This window comes from Trachemys scripta, chromosome 3 (genome assembly GCF_013100865.1).
Source record: "Trachemys scripta elegans isolate TJP31775 chromosome 3, CAS_Tse_1.0, whole genome shotgun sequence".
Lineage (NCBI taxonomy): Eukaryota > Metazoa > Chordata > Testudines > Emydidae > Trachemys > Trachemys scripta.
In genome coordinates this window covers 20,564,178-20,583,723 of record NC_048300.1, presented here as the reverse complement: position 1 = coordinate 20,583,723, position 19,546 = coordinate 20,564,178, and the positions used below count along the sequence as shown (strand labels likewise).

General features: G+C 43.3%; 1 protein-coding gene across 1 annotated transcript in view; it reads left to right on the top strand.

Annotated features, from left to right (window-relative positions):
* The window catches only part of LOC117874298 (activator of 90 kDa heat shock protein ATPase homolog 2-like), a 29,684-nt gene extending 13,285 nt beyond the window's left edge, over nucleotides 1–16,399 (top strand). Inside the window, exons 3-9 of the mRNA XM_034764267.1 lie at nucleotides 4,749–4,834; nucleotides 5,468–5,582; nucleotides 6,246–6,334; nucleotides 7,392–7,514; nucleotides 11,140–11,241; nucleotides 13,536–13,587; nucleotides 13,901–16,399. Coding sequence (XP_034620158.1) covers nucleotides 4,749–4,834; nucleotides 5,468–5,582; nucleotides 6,246–6,334; nucleotides 7,392–7,514; nucleotides 11,140–11,241; nucleotides 13,536–13,587; nucleotides 13,901–14,076 — 743 coding nt within the window. The 3' untranslated portion in view covers nucleotides 14,077–16,399. The remainder of the gene's footprint in view (nucleotides 1–4,748; nucleotides 4,835–5,467; nucleotides 5,583–6,245; nucleotides 6,335–7,391; nucleotides 7,515–11,139; nucleotides 11,242–13,535; nucleotides 13,588–13,900) is intronic.
* Nucleotides 16,400–19,546: the final 3,147 nt, after the last annotated feature.

The window sequence follows — 19,546 nt, the reverse complement described above, 5'->3', positions numbered from 1 at the left end:
AGTGCACAGAAGGAGAGGCGGCAGAGTCCCTGCTAACTCTCACTGCACCCCTGCAGAGAGCTCGAGCAGCAGAAGGCTCTCAGTCCCCAAAGTTTGACAAGTTCTTTCCTTCCCGCCTGACACAAGCCCCCGTCCAAGTTTCACTTCCCAGTCCCCTGTGTAGTTGTTAATAAAAAATATGTTTCTGTTAACTACTGTTTCCATCATGTTCTTTTGGAGGAGGGGGGGAAAGGGGGTTCGTAATTGGACAGGACAGTCACCTTTGGCAGGGTACATAGTCGGGGGCAGGCACAGCAGCAGGGCACATACATAGTGCAGTGATGCAGTGACTACTTACCCTGGTTAGTCTGGGAGGTTCTTTTCATGTTATGTGGTGGGGGGTGGGTTGCTCTGTGACTTTGTGGCAGGGGAGGGCAGTTAGAGATCTTAAGCGGCGGTCCTTAGGCAGGATCACAGAGCCACACAGCAGGGGATCTGTAAGCATCCCCCCCCTGCCACAAAGTCACATAGACCCCCCATACACACAGTCCCTATCAGGAGGGGTGACAGGCTCCGTTGAAAGAACCATCCCACCGCAGCGGAGCCTGTCAGTCCTTCAGTTTAGAAGCTGCATTCGCGCGACTACACTACACCCGCTCCGCACCACAGTCTGCGTCCCAGTTTTAAAAAATTCCCACGAAAACAGTATTAAAGAAAACGGTGTGCTTTAACAAAGTAGAACTATTTTTATTTTGAAACGTGTGTTGGAAGTGGGGTGAAGGCTTCTCTGTACACAAAATTAGAAAGTCACAGGTTACCCTGCTCACTCAGGAACTTTGCTTTCAAAGCCTCCCGGATGCACAGCGCTTCCCGCTGGTCTCTTCTAATCGCCCGGCTGTCTGGCTGTGAGTAATCAGCAGCCAGGCTAATTTCCTCAACCTCCCACCCCGCCATAAAGGTCTCCCCCTTGCTCTCACAGAGATTGTGGAGCACACAGCAAGCTGCTATAACAATGGGGATATTGGTTTCGCTGAGATCACAGCGAGTCATCAAGCTTCTCCATCTCCCCTTGAGACGTCCAAAAGCACACTCCACCACCATTCTGCACTTGCTCAGCCGGTAGTTGAAGAGTTCTTTTTCAGTGTCCAGGGCACCTGTATAGGGCTTCATGAGCCAGGGCATTAGCGGGTAGGCTGGGTCCCCGAGGATGACTATAGGCATCTGCACATCCCCAACAGTTATTTTGTGGTCCGGGAAGTAAATACCTTGCTGCAGCCGTCTAAACAGACCAGAGTTCCTGAAAACACGAGCGTCATGAACCTTGCCCGGCCATCCCACGTAGATGTTGGTAAAACGTCCCGTGGTCCACCAGTGCTTGCAGCACCATGGAAAAGTAGCCCTTTCTGTTAATGTACTGGGTGGCCTGGTGGTCCGGTGCCAGGATAGGGATGTGAGTTCCATCTATGGCCCCACCGCAGTTTGGGAATCCCATCGCTGCGAAGCCATCTATGATCGCCTCCACGTTTCCCAGGGTCACTACCTTTGGCAGCAGTACATCAACGATTGCCTTGGCTACTTGCATCACAACAACCCCCACGGTAGATTTGCCCACCCCAAACTGGCTCGCGACTGACCGGTAGCTGTCAGGCGTTGCAAGCTTCCAGAGGGCTATGGCCACTCGCTTCTGGACAGTCAGGGCTGGTCGCATCCGGGTGTCATTGCGCTTCAGGGCAGGGGACAGCAACTCACAAAGTTCAAGGAAAGTTCCCTTCCGCATGCGGAAGTTTCGCAGCCACTGTGATTCATCCCAGACCTGCAGCACTATGCGGTCCCACCACTCAGTGCTTGTTTCCCGTGCCCAGAATCGCCGTTCCACGGCATCAACATGACCCATTGCCACCGTGATGTCCTCGGCGCTGGGTCCCCTGCTTTCTGAGAGGTCTGTGCTACTCTCACACTTCAGGCCATCACCACGTTGACGTAGCCTCCTCGCCTGACTTTTCTGCATCTGCCTCAGGGCAACCTGTATGATAAGCTGCGAGGCGTTGAGAGCGGCCACAACTGCAGCGATGGTTGCAGCGGGCTCCATGCTCACAGTGCTGTGGCATCCGCGCTGTCAATGACTGGAAAAGTGCGCGAAATGATTTCCCGCCGGCGCTTTCAGGGAGGGAGGGAGGGCGGGAGTGATGGACGGATGACGACAGTTACCCTGGCCCCCTTTTTTTTTTACCCAGAAGGCATTTGCGGCTCCACCCAGAATTCCAATGGGCGGCGGGGACTCCGGGAACTATGGGATAGCTGCCCTCAGTGCACCGCTTCCAATGTCGACGCTTTCCCCGTTAGTGTGGACTCACAAAGTCGAATTACTGTCCTTAGTGTGGACACACACGTTCGACTTTGCAATATCGATTCCAAATATTCGATTTAAGTAAAATCGAACTACTCTCGTAGTGTAGACAAGGCCTAAGACATGATTTCCCTTTACAGAAACCATGTTGATTTTTGCCCAACAATTTATGTTCTTCTATGTGTCTGACAATTTTATTCTTTACTATGGTTTCAACTAATTTGCCCGGTACTGACATTAGCCTTACCGGTCTGTAATTTCCGGGATCACCTCTAGAGCCCTTCTTAAATATTGGCATTACATTAGCTATGTTCCAGTCATTTGGAACAGAAGCTGATTTAAAAGACAGGTTACAAACCCTAGTTAATAGTTCTGCAATTTCACATTTGAGTTCTTTCAGAACTCTTGGGTGAATGCCATCTGGTCCTGGTGACTTGCTACTGTTAAGTTTATCAATTAATTCCAAAACCCCCTCTAATGACACTTCAATCTGTGACAATTCCTCAGATTTGTCGCCTACAAAGGATGGCTTAGTTTTGGGAATCTCCCTAACATCCTCCGCCATTAAGACTGAAGCAAAGAATTCATTTAGTTTCTCTGCAATGACTATTGTCTTTAAGCGCTCCTTTTGTATCTCGATCGTCCAGGGGCCCCACTGGTTGTTTAGCAGGCTTCCTGCTTCTGATGTACTTAAAAACATTTTGTTATTACCTTTTGAGTTTTTGGCTAGCTGTTCTTCAAACTCCTTTTTGGCTTTTCTTACTACATTTTTACACTTAATTTGGCAGTGTTTATGCTCCTTTCTATTTACCTCACTAGGATTTGACTTCCACTTTTTAAAAGATGCCTTTTTATCTCTCACTGCTTCTTTTACATGGTTAAGCCACAGTGGCTCTTTTTTAGTTCTTTTACTGTGTTTTAAATTTGGGGTATACATTTAAGTTGGGCCTGTATTATGGTGTCTTTGAAAAGTGTCAATGCAGCTTGCAGGGATTTCATTCTAGTCACTGTACCTTTTAATTTGTGTTTAACTAACCTCCTCATTTTTGCATAGTTCCTTTTTCTGAAATTAAATGCTACAGTTTTGGGCTGTTGAGTTGTTCTTCCCACCACAGGGATGTTGAATGCTGTTGTATTATGGTCACTATTTCCAAGTGGTCCTGTTATAGTTACCTTTTGGACCAGCTCCTGCGCTCCACTCGGGACTAAATCTAGAGTTGCCTCTCCCCTTGTGGGTCCCCGTACCAGCTGCTCCATCAAGCAGTGCCTGTTCCTGCAGAGTGTTACTGCAAAAATGCAGTAAATGATATTTCAGGGTGTTTATATTAGAGGGTTTTGTTGTGAGCATTGATGAACATCTTTGCTGCTGGGGAGTTGCACATGTTTAAATAACATTTAATGGTGTGACAAAGGTGCCATGGCAGAATGGAAATGCCACTGGTACAGTTTGAAGAGCATTTAAACCAGATCTGCTGGGTGAATAAATTTAATGAACAACTAGAAACTTTAAGAATAAGAGGAGGAATCTTTACGGAAGTAAAAACTGTTCATAGACCTGTAAAAATTAAGCAGAACAGTGTGGACCAAGGGCCTGATCCTGCAACTTGCACTCATGTGAGCTGCTATGCCTGTGTGGAGCCCCATTATCTTCAGTGAGGTTCTGTTCAAGTGCATCAGTCTCTCTGGGTGTGACAAGTTCCAGCATCATGATCTAGGGCTTCATTTATGGTGGCATGTATAGTACAGGCACTGCACACATGCCTAGAACAGATATAAATAGCAGTGTAGATGACGAGGCACTGCTTAGACAATAGAGTAAAGACACACCCTAAGGTTCTGGCATATCTCCTACACGGCTCTCCATATGCTCCACAGTGCTTCCCACTTCTATTTTTAGCGGTGTAGTGTCCCACTGCCTCCCTGCTGCTGGACCTTTCCTGCCATAGTGAAAGGTTTTGACAGTGGGGAAAGACTCTGGCAGGGAAGAGGAAGCAGTGGAAAAGGCTTCAACAGCTTTTCCTCAGCACAGGGAGCTGCTGGAGCCCATCCCTGCAGCAAGGAAAGGCTGTGGCTGGTGGGAGGCAGTGGGGAAAGGCTCTGATCTTCCTTCACTGCGTCCCCCCATCAGAACCGTTCCCTGCTTTTCATTGTGGTGTGTAGCTACATATACCCCACATGCTACCGCAAGTGTAGACAAGGCCTTACTAGTGTAGTGATTACTACCATAAGTTGCCTTATTGAGGTCAATGGCACTATTTGCGAAGCAAGCACTTCTCTCAGAAGTGTTTGCAGGATCAGGCCTTCCATTTTTGAACTGCAGTATATAGTAGTTCTGCATAAAGCATTTACAAGGGTAAAACTTCTACTATGGAAAATATAGTTCTTTAGTTATTACATTTAAGAATTCATTCTGTTAATGCAGGTACAATGAAAGAATCTGGTGAGAAACATGAGGGATCTGTTGAAATTCCTAACCTGTCAGAAGAAAATGAGGTGGATGATACAGAGGTAGGTAATAAATACTAACATAGCTGTATAGGGCAGGAATTTTTAAATAAAATTAATAACTTTAGTTGCCATTAAATTTCCTGTTAACTGAATAATAGGAGAACAACATGACTTAGCAAGTTTGTCTTTAGTATTCTAAAGATAAAAGATGTCAAGAACCAAAAACATTAATGGCTCATTTCTGTCCTCCGATACGTAAATACATATCTTCCAAAGTTAGCTACTAAGCATGCACAGTATCTGACTTTAAAAGATGCAGTTCATGGCAATACAGAGCCACGTGTTTGAGATAAGAATTGAGCCCTATTTTTTAATCTTAAGGCCTCTACTTTGGTGCTAGCCTAATGATATAGTTGATAGGGTGGTCTCTAAAGAACTCCTGGGGGGGGGGGCAATCTATCTAAACTTCTGGCTAGTTCTTGAGTTATTACGGAGACAAAATTGCTTGTGTTTCCTTTAGAAAAAGTATCCGGGTTTAGCTTAAAGACATGATAAAGTGGGAAAGTTTGCACTTGAAATATCTATTCTGTACCTGTCCTCTGCATAAACCAAAGATAGCATTTTCCAACACTTGTTGTTCCCCAAAAATCAAATTGTGCAAAGCATCTCTTAGATTTGTATGTTTATTTGTAGATAAGTGTAAGCAAAAAGAAAGGAGATGGAGATGTGCTAAAGGATCTTATGAGAACAGAAGGAACTTCAAAAGTCAGGGAGGCTCTCAGAGATTATCTGAAAGTTCTTAAAACAGGTACATTAAGATCATTTCTTCACACTGTGGCTATATGGGCCCATTTTGTGCTATCTCCCTGCTTGAATAGATTGATCCATTTTCATCTGAGCTGGTAGAAGCTGTTTTCATATTACTTTAAGAACAAAACAAAATCCCAATGCCTTCATTTTAATTATAATATTGCATTAAGGTTTTAATTTCATCAAAGTCAGGATATTCAAAGTGTTTTTGTAAAATGTTTATTTTGCAGCAAAGCCCGGGGGCACTAATCAGGACCAGAACCATATTGTCATAAGTGCTATACAAACATATGTGAAGATACAGTCCCTGCTCTAAAGATCTTACAAATTAATTGGCTGAGCAAAGCAAGGCCACACACTTAACTCAGTGGCATTTCTCTGTATCTGAACTTCTGAAAACAGAATCCAATCAATTCCAAAATTTCAGGGAATGTTCTAGGCATAAGTGGACAGAACTCTATTGATTTTGGTGAAAAAATCAAAAACTGAAAAAGCCTGAATTTAGTGGAAATTAGGCTATTCTCATTTTCAGATTTTTACTAAAATAAATATGGTTCTGAGCAGAGGGGGAAGGGCTTGGTTGTAGTGGGGCCAAGGGGCATAGTTGGTTGTACAGGTTGGCCTCACGTTAGATGATATTTTTTACTTCCTCTATTTACAGAGTTTACTCTGGGAATGATCCTACCAACCAAAACTTCAGCTGGTCCGGAACTGGCGGTTAAAAAAAAATTGAGTGAGAATAATGTGCAGGTATGCTGGCTTTAAGAGTTACTATATAAGTTTCACTGGGAAAGATGGATGCTATTGGCCCCAAACTCTGCCATCGTAGGAGGAATAGAGAACTTAAGATTTATCCTGTGACTAACAGCAGATATACATAGTGCTGTAATGTGGAGCATTCATCTGTAACAGTAAGTGTTTGATGCACTTTTAAAATCACCTTTGGGATGGAGACCAGTAAATTCACCAACATGAATGCTATGACTAGTCTCTGTAGTGCTCAGGTAATGTGGAAATAAAATCATTGCGGGGCCACAGAATCTTCAGACGGGAGATCAAAGGTGCCCTGTTCTTCACTTCCAGTGTTCTGTCAGTAACGACAGCTTCAAGAGGGAGAGGCTGAAATTTGTCTTCTTCCCTCGTTTCCTCAGTCTAATTCAGAGATTGGCAACCTTTGGCACGCAGCTCGCCAGGGTAAGCACCCTGGTGGGCTGGGCCGGTTTGTTTACCTGCCGCGTCCGCAGGTTTGGCCGATCGCGTCTCCCACTGGCTGTGGTTCGCTGCTCCAGGCCAATGGGGGCTGCAGGAAGGTGTGGGCTGAGGGATGTGCTGGCCGCCGCTTCCTGCCGCCCCGATTGGCCTGGAGCGGCAAACCGCAGCCAGTGGGAGCCATGATCGGCCGAACCTGCGGATGCGGCAGGTAAACAAACCGGCCCGGCCTGCCTGGGTGCTTACCCTGGCAAACCGCATGCCAAAGGTTGCCGATCTCTGGTCTAATTAATACATTCCACATTCTGTTGCCTGTCACCAAAAGCATGTTAGAGTTGCCTCAGATTTTCCTAGTGCTTGACTGTGGTGCTCACTTAATCTAACCCTAATATAGAATAGTATGTTATCATGTAATTAATGCATATGCATAAGGGAGCAGGCTTAATAATGCCTGGACAGCCTTAAACCTGGCATTCTCCAACTTTTGAGTGGTTGACTTTGCAAACTTAATGTTTTTCTAGTAAAGAGTTTTGGTGTGGAATATATATGTGTTTGCTATTCATATACAATGGCACTTTATCCTGAGTTTACTTTACAGGATTCTGTTATACCAATTTCTTTGGATACAGTTGGTGTAAAGATTCCAACAGTAAAGATACTTCTGAAAGAGATGTTTGACTCTCCGGTAGAGGAACTTTATAGCATCTTCATAACTAAGGAGGTAAGAAACCTTTGTATAAGATAGGAGCACCTGTTCTTAGTGATGTAACTGAAGGGACTGGTGTTCCACTAAAGAGAAAAGTTATTTTATTTGATGAGAAATATTATATGTAGGGCCTTACCAAATTCACGGCCATGAAAAACACATCATGGACTGTGAAATCTGGTCTCTTCCCATGAAATCTGGTCTTTTGTGTGCGTTTACCCTATGCTGTACAGATTTCACAGGGGAGACCAGCGTTTCTCAAATTGAGGGTCCTGACCCAAAAGGGAGTTGCGGGGTGGGGGTGGTATTGCCACCCTTACTTCTGCATTGCCTTCAGAGCTGGGTGGCCAGAGAGTGGCAGCTGTTGGCAAGGTGCCCAGCTCTGAATGTAGCACCCCGCCAGCAGCAGCACAAATGTAAGGGTGACAATACCATACCATGCCACCCTTAATTCTGTGCTGCTGCCTTCAGAACTGGGTGGCCGGAGAGAGGCGGCTGCTGACTGAGGGCCCAGCTCTGCACCATAACAACTCTAACTCAGGAACCAACCCATGCAACAAACCTCGATGCCAACTCTGCCCACATATCTACACCAGCAACACCATCACAAGACCTAACCAGATCAGCTACAACATCACCGGCTCATTCACCTGCATGTCCACCAATGTTATATATGCCATCATATGCCAGCAATGCCCCTCTGCTATGTACATTGGCCAAACTGGACAGTCACTACGCAAGAGGATAAATGGACACAAGTCAGATATCAGGAATGGCAATATACAAAAACCTGTAGGAGAACACTTCAACCTCCCTGGCCACACAATAGCAGATGTAAAGGTAGCCATCGTACAGCAGAAAAACTTCAGGACCAGACTCCAAAGAGAAACTGCTGAGCTCCAGTTCATTTGCAAATTTGACACCATCAGATCAGGATTAAACAAAGACTGTGAATGGCTATCCAATTACAGAAGCAGTTTCTCCTCCCTTGGTGTTCACACCTCAACTGCTAGCAGAGCACCTCACCCTCCCTGATTGAACTAACCTCTTTATCTCCATACTGATTTTTACCTGCCTCTGGAGATTTCCATTACTTGCATCTGAAGAAGTGAGGTTCTTACCCACGAAAGCTTATGCTCCCAATACTTCTGTTAGTCTTAAAGGTGCCACAGGACCCTCTGTTGCTTTTTACTTATTTCTAGTAACTTCAGCTATAGTACCACAATGTAGGGTGTAAAGTGGTCTTGAGTCTCTTCCCGTCTGTCAGGAAGGGAGACCCTGCCCCTCACTACAATGCTTCTGGAGTGACTCAGTTCAGGGGGAAATTAGCAGACAGTTAATAGGCCCAAGCCTGCAGTCCAGGCCAGGCAGCAGTTGAGTCTGTGAGCCCGGTCCTCAGCCAAAGTGGGGCAGCCAACAAATAAGGGCTCTGGCTTGCAGTCAGGAAGAGCAATAATGAGTCTATAGGCCTGGGGGCCTCAATCAGGGCAGAACAGCAAACAGTTAACAGCTGTGGCCTGTAGTCCGGCAGAGCAACATAGCAGTCTGGGGGAATCAGCTCTTTGGCGGGGCTGACAGCAAAACCGCCTGGTGTCCTAACTCGGATGGGCAACAGACCAATGCGGGCCTCTTGGCCTAGAGGTGGGGAAGCTGCCACCCCAGGGGTGGAGCGGCAGGGGGATGCAGGCCCACCCGACTCCACTGCGTCCCAGCCAAGGGCCCTAACAGTGGCGGAGTGGTCTGCCACTGGGTCAGCAGGGAAATCTGGCCGCAACACGCTGGCTGGCTTATAGTAAGTAACAGAGCCAAACCCTATTCGGCTTCCCTGGGCTCCTTCCTACACTCCCATTCAGGGTGTACCTGGGTCCTCGTTTGTCTCGCTGGGGTAAACGGCTAGTGGCAGCCCCAACAGCTCCTCAGTGCCTCCGGGTCTCTGGCGCGGTAGCAGCCTCCATTGGGTCTGAGCTGCAGCATTGGGGGAGAGACATCCTGCTCCTCCGGCAGCTCTTCTCCAACTGAGCTGGAGGGCCTGCCTTTTATATTTCTGGTTCCTGTCCCGCCCCTCTGCTTCCCGTGGGGCGGTTGTAGGTGTCCTGGTTGCAGGTCTTTCCCCCCCCCCCCCCCCGTCTGTCAGGGAGGGAGACCATGCCCCCTCCCTACAAGGGTTCTAGCACCATTTGCTTCATTAGTGCTGTTGTTACCTTTGAAGGTAAACTATCATGGTGTGTAAAGTGGAGAGCAAACTGGAGCTACACCTCTACCTCGATATAACGCTGTCCTCGGGAGCCAAAAAATCTTACTGCGTTATAGGTGAAACCGCGTTATATTGAATTTGCTTTGATCCACTGGAGTGCGCAGCCCCGCCCCCCGGAGCACTGCTTTACCGCGTTATATCAGAATTCGTGTTATATCGGGTCGCGGTATATCGAGGTAGCGGTGTATTTAGTTTATCTAACTGTGTTTATTTCGTTGAGCTCTGTGTATTGATGTGAAGCAGCCAACTAGCAATGGCCAAAGGAATGGTCTGCTAATTTTGTTGGTCCTGTCAGCGGGCTTTTGATTCCATTGCCCTTGAGGAATTGATAACTTACTTTCAGATCTTTCCAAAGTAGACTGACTGGCCCTTAGGTAGTCTTGTTCTTTTCTTTCTGAGCATCCCTGGAAGGTGGTGCTGGGCCATTGTTTATCCACCCACAACAGCTCCACTAATAGAGATTGGGAAGTTTTATGCTGCATGTCATTAGTATGCAAGTGAAATGGAGCTCTGTCTCCTTTGCACCCAGCTCACAGTAATAATAAATACTCAGTAATAAAAAATACTTAATCCTTTATGTAAGCACTTGTAATCCAAAGATCTCAAAGTGCTTTACAAATGTTAAGCATTCTTATCCCCATTTTCCAGATGGATTCCGTTAGCTAGTATGTGTATGGATATGATTATATCTACCTCTCTTGCAAGGTTTACTGTGGAGAAGCATTCAAATAGCAAGTTTAGGATGCATCGGTGTCCTCCTAAGAAGCCCTAGAATATATCAGAAGATTTTAGACTGGAATGCTAATACTTCCAAAAATTGTAATTCTCAGGAGGATCAGGGATTAATGTCAGTCTTCTGATATGGGATAGAGAATATAACATCTCATGACTTTCTGACTAATCCTGCTCCATGTGTCTAGACTGCTGCTTCCATCTCATCAGGGCAGAAGGAAGATCAGTCTGCCTGTTTCCTAATCCAAATATAGCTGCAGCCACTTCACTTCACTTGCTTTGAACTCTCTACCTCTGTTTTACCTAATGGCCCCTTCCACATACCCTCATTAATTGCTCCTTTTACCTACCAAACATGTTTCTCAGCACTTTGTAACTTAATCATATTATGATTTTTCTTAGTGAAATCAATGATGTATTGAATTGACTGGAGCACTTTTTAAAGTTCAAGCACATAAAATTGCTTTTAGAGAGCCATGCATTCATCACAGAACCCTTGGCATTAGGAGTCTCCAGTAGCCCTTTTAGTTCATCCCAGTATCCTGGAAGGATGCGTTATAGATCACTAAGCTATCCAGGAATCATAGAAGTTCTGTGTTATTGAATAGCTGATTAAATTCTTACACTATGCATGTTTGCTTTTTGTTTTCCTAGTTGGTACAAAAATTTTCTAAAAGTCGTGCTGTGATCGAAGCCAAAAGAGGAGGAAAACTTCAAATGTTTGATGGTTGTATTACTGGTGAATACATAGAACTGGTAAGTGAAGCCTTGCAGTTTAAAATCACATGCCATGTTCTGCCCCTTTGGAGTCTCACACTGATGATGTTTGGGCCCAGAAGGTTCTTAAATTGCTACGCCACAGGGGAGAATACTGAGTAAAATGTAACCTCGCTTTTGTTTCTCTAATGCAGATTTAGTTAATAAAAAACAAAATATGACCATGTAGAAGATTCCTGACTTTCTCCTTTTCTGGCCCAGATTATCTATCCTGTGGGAAAACCCTCACTTGGAACCATGGGAAGAGGAAAACTGTGTGTGATTGCCTTACTGAGTTTTTCTACCACTGTCTTTTTTTAATAGAGAGTTTGGGATTGAGGTTACAGATTAGAAGTAGTACCACTTACCGAACATGTGGCTCTCTGGAGAAGCAGATCGCATTCTGTTCAGAGACAGAAGCTACACTGTCCCTGGTTATGCTCCCCTACAGCTACATAGAGGGAACGCTTAGGAAGGTAATATAGTGTAGACCTGAATTTCCACACAGAACTAAGCGTAGAGCAGAGTAGTGCCATGGAGAGCTCTGCTCCACCTTCCTCTTGCCCCAATCACTGAAACCTGTGGAGACTCCTTCTACATGAATACCAAAGTATGGGCATCTATACAGTGTTGGGGAAGAAACTGGCATCCTTCTTTTACATGGAATAAATAAATCTGCACACAGATGGAGCCTCCTCTGTAAATCAGCCTGGGACAATCGAGGCTTTGATTAGGGAGTATGTCCCAGTGACACTTCTTCTCTTATCAGAGATCAGTGGTATCAACCACTGAATAATGTTAAAAGTTGTTTCTTAAACAAAAAAACGACCTAGGGAAAATGCTCTGTCCTAATACTTTTAAAAAGTTGTCTTGAAGCCCTTTAACTTACCATTCAGCTGTGTGTCAATTCTAGCTTCTAATCCCTTAATTACTTAAATCAAATCCTGAGTAGTTAAAGCTAGTTAACAATTTTTGGAATTAAAATTATTGCAGATTTTAGAGGATTTAGTTCTATTTCATCTTTTAGGCACGCCTAAGTTTTCCTAAAGCTCGAGATCCCCTTTCTGAGTGTGCAGTGGCTCCAGTTATAATAAAGATGTTGACACTTGGGAACGCATTGATGAAATAAAAACAACGAGGAGTCCTTGTGGCACCTTAGAGACTAACAAATTTATTTGGGCATAAGCTTTCGTGGGCTAAAACCTACTTCATCAGATGAAATAATTCATTTGATAGTGCCAGCAGCTAGCTATAAAAAGACACTCCACAGATTTACGGCCGTAACAATTAAAGAAACTCTTTAGGCAGTATCCCCAGTCAACAATCAAATAACTGGCAAGTTCCACATTGTAGAGACATAGTTACAGGGGTTATGTTAAGCACAAGTGGAACTGAACCTACCTGGACCCTAGGGGAAGTTGTGAATAAAAAAATACCCCTATTTGTAAACCTCCTTGAAGGATGGACAAACTCCCTGAATGGGAGAATGCACCACTACTCTAAACCAACTGCTGTCACATGTGTCTTCTGGATTAAGCCTCTGCCATGTTGCTTTCAGTTCCCTATTTCAGCCAGTTGCCGAGAATGCTGAGATGCCACACAATCTAGAACTGATGGAAAGGAGCTCTAGAGCTGTGTCTCATCTTACACATGGTACCACAGCCCAAACCATCTCATCAGTATCTCCTCCAGTGGCCTCAAATGTATATTGAGCAAGATGGGTGGCAGAGTAGAGTACTATAGAGGTGGGTGATCAGTTACGCTCCACTTTTTTTCTGCGATTTCTCAGAGGAAAATATAGAACCACTGCAGTAATCCCAGTCACCCATGCTAAGGTCCATGTTATCAATGGCTGCTGATCAGAGCTGTAGCTATAACCATGAACAAATGACCTTTGTCCATTGCTAGGAGAAAGTAGGGAAGTGTGTGCCCAGTTATGAGTGTCATGATTAGAGCTGGGATTTTCAAGTAAGTGTTTTCCCTCACATTTACTGTTTGTCCAACTTTTGCCAGGTGGAAAAGTCAGAAATTGAAGGGAGAAGGCCCCAAAATTTTGTTTCAGAATTTTGGAAAACAAACTTTTACCAAACCAGCTTTTTTATAGAAAAAAAATTTAATTTGACAAAACCCTGTTTTATGATGGAAAAAGCTTTCACATTGGAAAATTCTTGGCCAGTGCCAGCTCAGATTCTCTTGGAATGAGATGTGGCAGGTCGTCAGATGAAATTCTTGAAAAAAGGCAGGGGGAGTATTAGTTTTGTCATGATTCTTGTACATCTGTATCTGTCTTACAGTTACCCAGCCAAAGGATTGTCATGAAATGGAGATGCAGGAACTGGCCTCATGGTATGTCTTTTCTCTAACCCCATAGTACTTACGGGTAGGATTTTCATAGGGGCCTAATCCCAGTTTAAATTGGAGCTAAAGTTTGAGAAAGCACAGTATAGTGCCTGCTGTTATTCCCACTGAGGGAAGGAGTTTGTGCTGTCTTTGTTCTTGCAGAGCAATAAGTACATTTATGTACAAAATGCAACAGGTGAGTTCATGAAAGATTGAATTTTATATAGTAGTATAGTAAAGCAAACTTTTATTAATCAGGTATTAAAACCAAGTGTATTAATAAACATATTACTGAATATTGTACTCTCTCTTCTTCCAGAATATTATGCAACAGTTGCTTTGAATTTCAAGGATCAGGCAACTCAAACTGAATTACAGTTAGAGTGCAAAGGTGTCCCTGTCTGTAATGAAGACAGTACAAGACAGTGTTGGCAGAAGCAGCATTTTGAAGAAATACGTGTTTTACTGCAGCAGACCAAAGTAAATGCTGAATGATGATAGCACTGTAGTTAGTTTTATTAGTGCATTACTTTTATATATAAATAAGTTTGTCTCCCTCTTTTGTCCCCCCCCCTTTTTTTTAAGAAAATTAATTTATTTATGGGGGATGAATAAACATCCACTTCTGTGATACTGTATATAATTTAAGTGCTATTTATGGATCTTCAGTGAATGAAATGGCCTCTTCCGTAAGTGAGATTATGTATTTAGACACCTTCAGTTTGAGAACTGATCACTGTTTTATTATCTATAACTTAAATTTGGAAACTGTTAGTGTGACTCAACTGCTATAGACTTCATGGTATTACATCATACTGAGAAGCTCATTTAGTAGAGACGAGCTACTAAGTAGGCCTCGTCCAGGTCTAAGTTAGAGCAAAGAAGTGACACATGCATTGTTTAGTAAGAATCCATTCGTGGTGGGTAGAATGTCTGTGTTTAAATGCACTGCTGATTAAAAGGTGAATTGAAAGTCTTAAAAAAAAACCAAAAACCCATAGTCTGATTCTGTAAAATCAAATGATGAGTGAGTTATACAGCCACTTAAAGTAAAGCACTTAATCTCAAACCATAGAAAAACAAGATGCAGGCTTCTTATATTTTCAAACAGCACAGCTACACATTTGAAAGACTCAGTCACCTAAGGCAAAGATTTAGGTCTGGAGGATTAACAAAATTAGAACAACCCTTGTTGACTGGGAGATGCCATTATTTTGGTCTATTTTTCTAAACTCCTCTCTTCATCTTCTCTCTGTTAATGGTACCTGTGATGGGAGTTGCTGCTCTGGCAGAGATGCCAGGAAGGCTGTAAGAGAAGTAATTTAATTTTGTATTTCAACAATTTCCATATTTATTTAAAGAGCCATTTTCACTTGGACTGTTTTCTTCTCTTGGAATTCTGAAAATACGTTTTTAACTTAGACCCTTTCAGTTCACCTTAATGAACGATTCCACCCATGGGCATATAATGAAAGCAAAGCAAATAAAACCCCAACTATTTGACACCAATGCACCATAAGGGTTAACCATGATGGGTTAATATTGACGATATAACAATTTAGCAAGAATGGGGCAGAATTCTTAAACGCATTTAGTAATTTTGTAAACAATTGGAATAAAAAATAACTTACCTGTGCAATACTGAACTTAAGGCAAAATTGACTAAGAAAAATCATGACAGAGGTGACTCAGACTGCATTTTAATCAAATGCACAGAATAGCGATCAGTCATCTTAATAAAGAAAATTTTACAGTGAGTGAGATTTGTTTCCTCTCACATACACTATTCAATAAACCACCACATGCATATGACCCCCCACGCTTAAAAGATTATTTAGAGAATCAAGTTTCCGAGCATGTAGTTTTATTGTGATAAGACTAAGACCACACAAACTACAAACTTGCATAGGACACCATATCACATTTTCATTGTGTGTAAGTTTAAATGACATACAGGACAAAATGACATACTTTTCTCTGCTCCCCCCCCCCCCCCCCACACACACAATAGAGTTCTGCCTGTCTAATAAGTAAGAGTGTGACTCTTCTCTAGCCAAAATAACAGTTTGTGGGTGATTTATGGAGAAAATCTGCTCAGTTTACAACTAACGTGATAGTTTCACTGATTTCCAGCCCTGCCACCTGAAGCTGGAATCTGAAAGGCAAACTGTGGTCCTCCTCATTCATACACATAGGTGCGGGAACTACGGGTACTGCCACACCCCCTGACTTGAAGTGGTTTCCATTATATATGGGGTTTACAGTTTAGTGGGGGTGCTGAGAGCCATTGAACCATACAAATTGTTCCAGCAGCCCTGTTCATGCATTACCAACAATAAAGATTCTGCCATTAGAATTTAGGCTTCAATCCTGTTAGCTGATTGAGGGTTGTAGGTGGACGCCCTCCCATCTACACAGAGTGCCATTGAAGGAAATAAGGGAGTCACTGTAGGCACAGGGGTCTTTTCTGTAGAGTCATGTTTGATTTGGGCCCTAGTTAATACTGGATACATGAACCAAAAAAGAATTCAGCTCATCCCTATAGTTGTGTTGGTTCTGCAGTGTTGAGAAGAGTTCAGATAAGTTTTTATTTAATAAAGGCAACTGATGAGAGTCCAGAGATATAAAGGGAGAAGCTTGTTGGCATAAGCAGGTGCCACAAGTTGAGCAGGGGAGAAGGACAGCAGTGTTGTGATGAGAGGGGAAAGTAGAGAACTCCACTTTTATTCAGAATGGTAGCCATGGTAGTCTGTATCCGCAAAAAGAACAAGGAGTATGTGTGGCACCTTAGAAACTAACAAATTTATTTGGGCATAAGCTTTCGTGGGCTAAAACCACTTCATCAGATGCATGGAGTGGAAAATACAGTAGGAAGATATATATACAAAGCAAACATGAAAAAATGGGTATTGCCATACCAACTCTAACAAGACTAATCAATTAAGGTGGGCTATTATCAGCAGGAGAAAAACTTTTGTAGTGATAATCAGGATGGCCCATTTCAAACAGTTGACAAGAAGGTGAGAGTAACAGAGGGAAAATTAGCATGGGGAAATAGTTTTTACTTTGTGTAATGACCCATCCACTCCCAGTCTTTATTCAAGCCTAATTTAATGGTGGCCAGTTTGCAAATTAATTCCAGTTCTGCAGTTTCTCAGAGTCTGTTTTTGAAGTTTTTTTGTTGAAGAATTGCAACTTTTAGGTTTGTAATTGAGTGACTAAGGAGGCTGAAGTGTTCTCCGACTGGTTTTTGAATGTTATAATTCTTGACGTCTGATTTGTGTCCATTTATTCTTTTGCGTAGAGACTGTCCGGTTTGGCCAATGTACATGGCAGAGGGGCATTGCTGGCACATGATAGTATATATGCAGGTGAACGAGCCTCTGATGGTGTGGCTGATGTGATTAGGTCCTATGATGGTGTCCCTTGAATAGATGTGTGGACAGAGTTGGCAACGGGCTTTGTTGCAAGGATAGGTTCCTGGGTTAGTGTTTTTGTTGTGTGGTGTGTGGTTGCTGGTGAGTATTTGCTTCAGGTTCGGGGGCTGTCTGTAAGTGAGGACTACCAAGATCTCTGAGCGTGAGGGATCGTCCTTCAGGATAGGTTGTAGATCCTTGATGATGCGCTGGAGAGGTTTCAGTTGGGGGCTCAATGTGACGGCTAGTGGTGTTCTGTTACTTTCTTTATTGGGCCTGTCCTGGAGTAGGTGACTTCTGGATATTCTTCTGGCTCTGTCAATCTGTTTCTTCACATCAGTAGGTGGGTATTGTAGTTTTAAGAATGCTTGATAGAGATCGTGTAGGTGTTTGTCTCTGTCTGCAGTTGTATCTTAGAGCTTGGCTGTAGACAATGGATTGTGTGATGTGATCTGGATGAAAGCTGGAGACTGTACATTTGTTTAGCAGTTTTATAAAATAGAATCAAGGCTGAATTTAGTTGTTTGGAATGTCCATTGAGAGCAACAAAGCAAGCACTGAAAGAGCTTGAGCAATGAAAACCAGAAACTTTTAGAAAGACACTGCAAACTAAGTTTAAATTAAACCCTTCTATTTGTGTATTAAATGAAGACATTGCCTAGTGATCTGAACCTTTTTCATATTGCCACAAGATCAGACTCCTGCTGCCAAGAAGTTGGAAAATGGTGTTCCCCCTGTGATTTTTTAAAGCTTAATTCTAATGCATTTTGAATTAGTACTTAGCAGCAAGCAAGACACGTGTCCATGGTTGCCAAAATGACCTTGGAAAGCACCATAATAGGGCTTTTAGAGCTACTCAATATGGAAAGACAAGTACAGTAACTCCTTGCTTAATGTAGTTATGTTCTTGAAAAATGCTTCTTTAAGCAAAATGATATTAAGCGAATCCAATTTCCCCACAAGAATTAATGTAAATAGGGGGGTTAGGTTCCAGGGAATTTTTTTTTCGCCAGACAAAAGACATTATATACATATACAGTATAAGTTTTAAACAATTTAATACTGTACTCACAAATGATGATTGTGAAGCTTGGTTGAGGCAGTCAGGGTGTAGGGGCTTGTGCTGTTCTGCCCACCCGGTGCTCCTGCTGGGGAGTGGGGTCGGGGGCTTCTCTGGGTGGAATGCCAAGTGGGTGGGGTAAGCCCCCACGCCCTGACCCCGCTCCCCGGCAGGAACACCGGGCAGGCAGAATGGGGCAAGCCTCCACTCCCCGGCAGGAGCGCCGAGCAGGCGCAGCGGGGCGAACCAAACAACCTTATAACATTGTGTGACTTTAAACGAGTATGTTCTCTAATAAATCAGCAATCTAATAATGAAATAATGTTAACTGGGACGACTTTAAGTGAGGAGTTACTGTAGCAGAATACCTACTTGCACCACTTTTGTGGTGCATTTCCATCCTTTTCTTTACTAAGCCACTCTACTTTCTGCTGGTTAAGCTCTGGTGGCGAATGGAAATTTCTGTTTTGAATCAGAATGAAGTGTGGAATTTCAAAATTTCTCTTGAAACAAAATTTGAAAAAAAAAATTATTTTGAGACAACCAAAATCAGTGTTTGAGTTTTGATTTTTAATTTATTTTCTTTTTAAAAATTATTCTTTTTTAAAATTTTAACAAATATATTCCAAAACAAAAAGTTGTTCTGAAACAAAATCTAAACATTCTATTTCCATAAGGTAAAAGGTAATTTAAAAAAAGAAATATTGACACATTCCCAATGGAACATTACGAATTTGCTTTTTCTGGAGAAAAATTTCCCATCAACTCTTTTTGACCAGCTCTGTCTACAGTGCTTGATGACTCTCTTGGATGAAATCCTGGTTCAAGTGGAAAGAGAGAAGAACTGGGAGCAATTATTTTTAGGAACAAATGAATACCAGCAGGCGGGAGCTCTGTTCCCCTTTGTCGGATGTGAAATTGTTCTCTAACAGGTTGAGATGTCCCTTTGACATTACCCCCTCCAATCTTCTGGCTTCTTTTGCTCTCTCCGTAGTCCTCACTCTCTTGTTTGGATTTTTTCCCTATCATCATCCTGGTTTAACCCCCTTCCTTCCTTTGCAACCACTAACAGTCTCCCATTCCCAAGCTCTTCCTGTGCCTCTTGTCTCTCTCCTGGATCCCTTGTGCTTCACTCTTAACAGAAGTCCTCTAAGGTCATTAATGTTCTGCTTCTGACTGGGTCCATGGGCTTTCCTCAGTGTGTTACGGCCTCTGGCTCCATGGATTACTTCGCTTCTCCTTGATTCTGTCTTCTCTTTGGATTTTTATGGTTCTCTGGTCAATTAGTTCTCTCCTTACCTCTCTGATCACTCCTTCAAATGGCTCCCCCCTTACCTCTGTCACTCTCAGTGTCCCTCATGGCTCCTTTGTTGGGCTCATCATCTAGAACTTATCCCTGGATATCTTCATCTGCTCTTTCAACTGCCATCAGTATGCTGTGATTATTTTTTGTCAAGGTCCAAATTTCTTGGTCAAGATATAGTGAAGG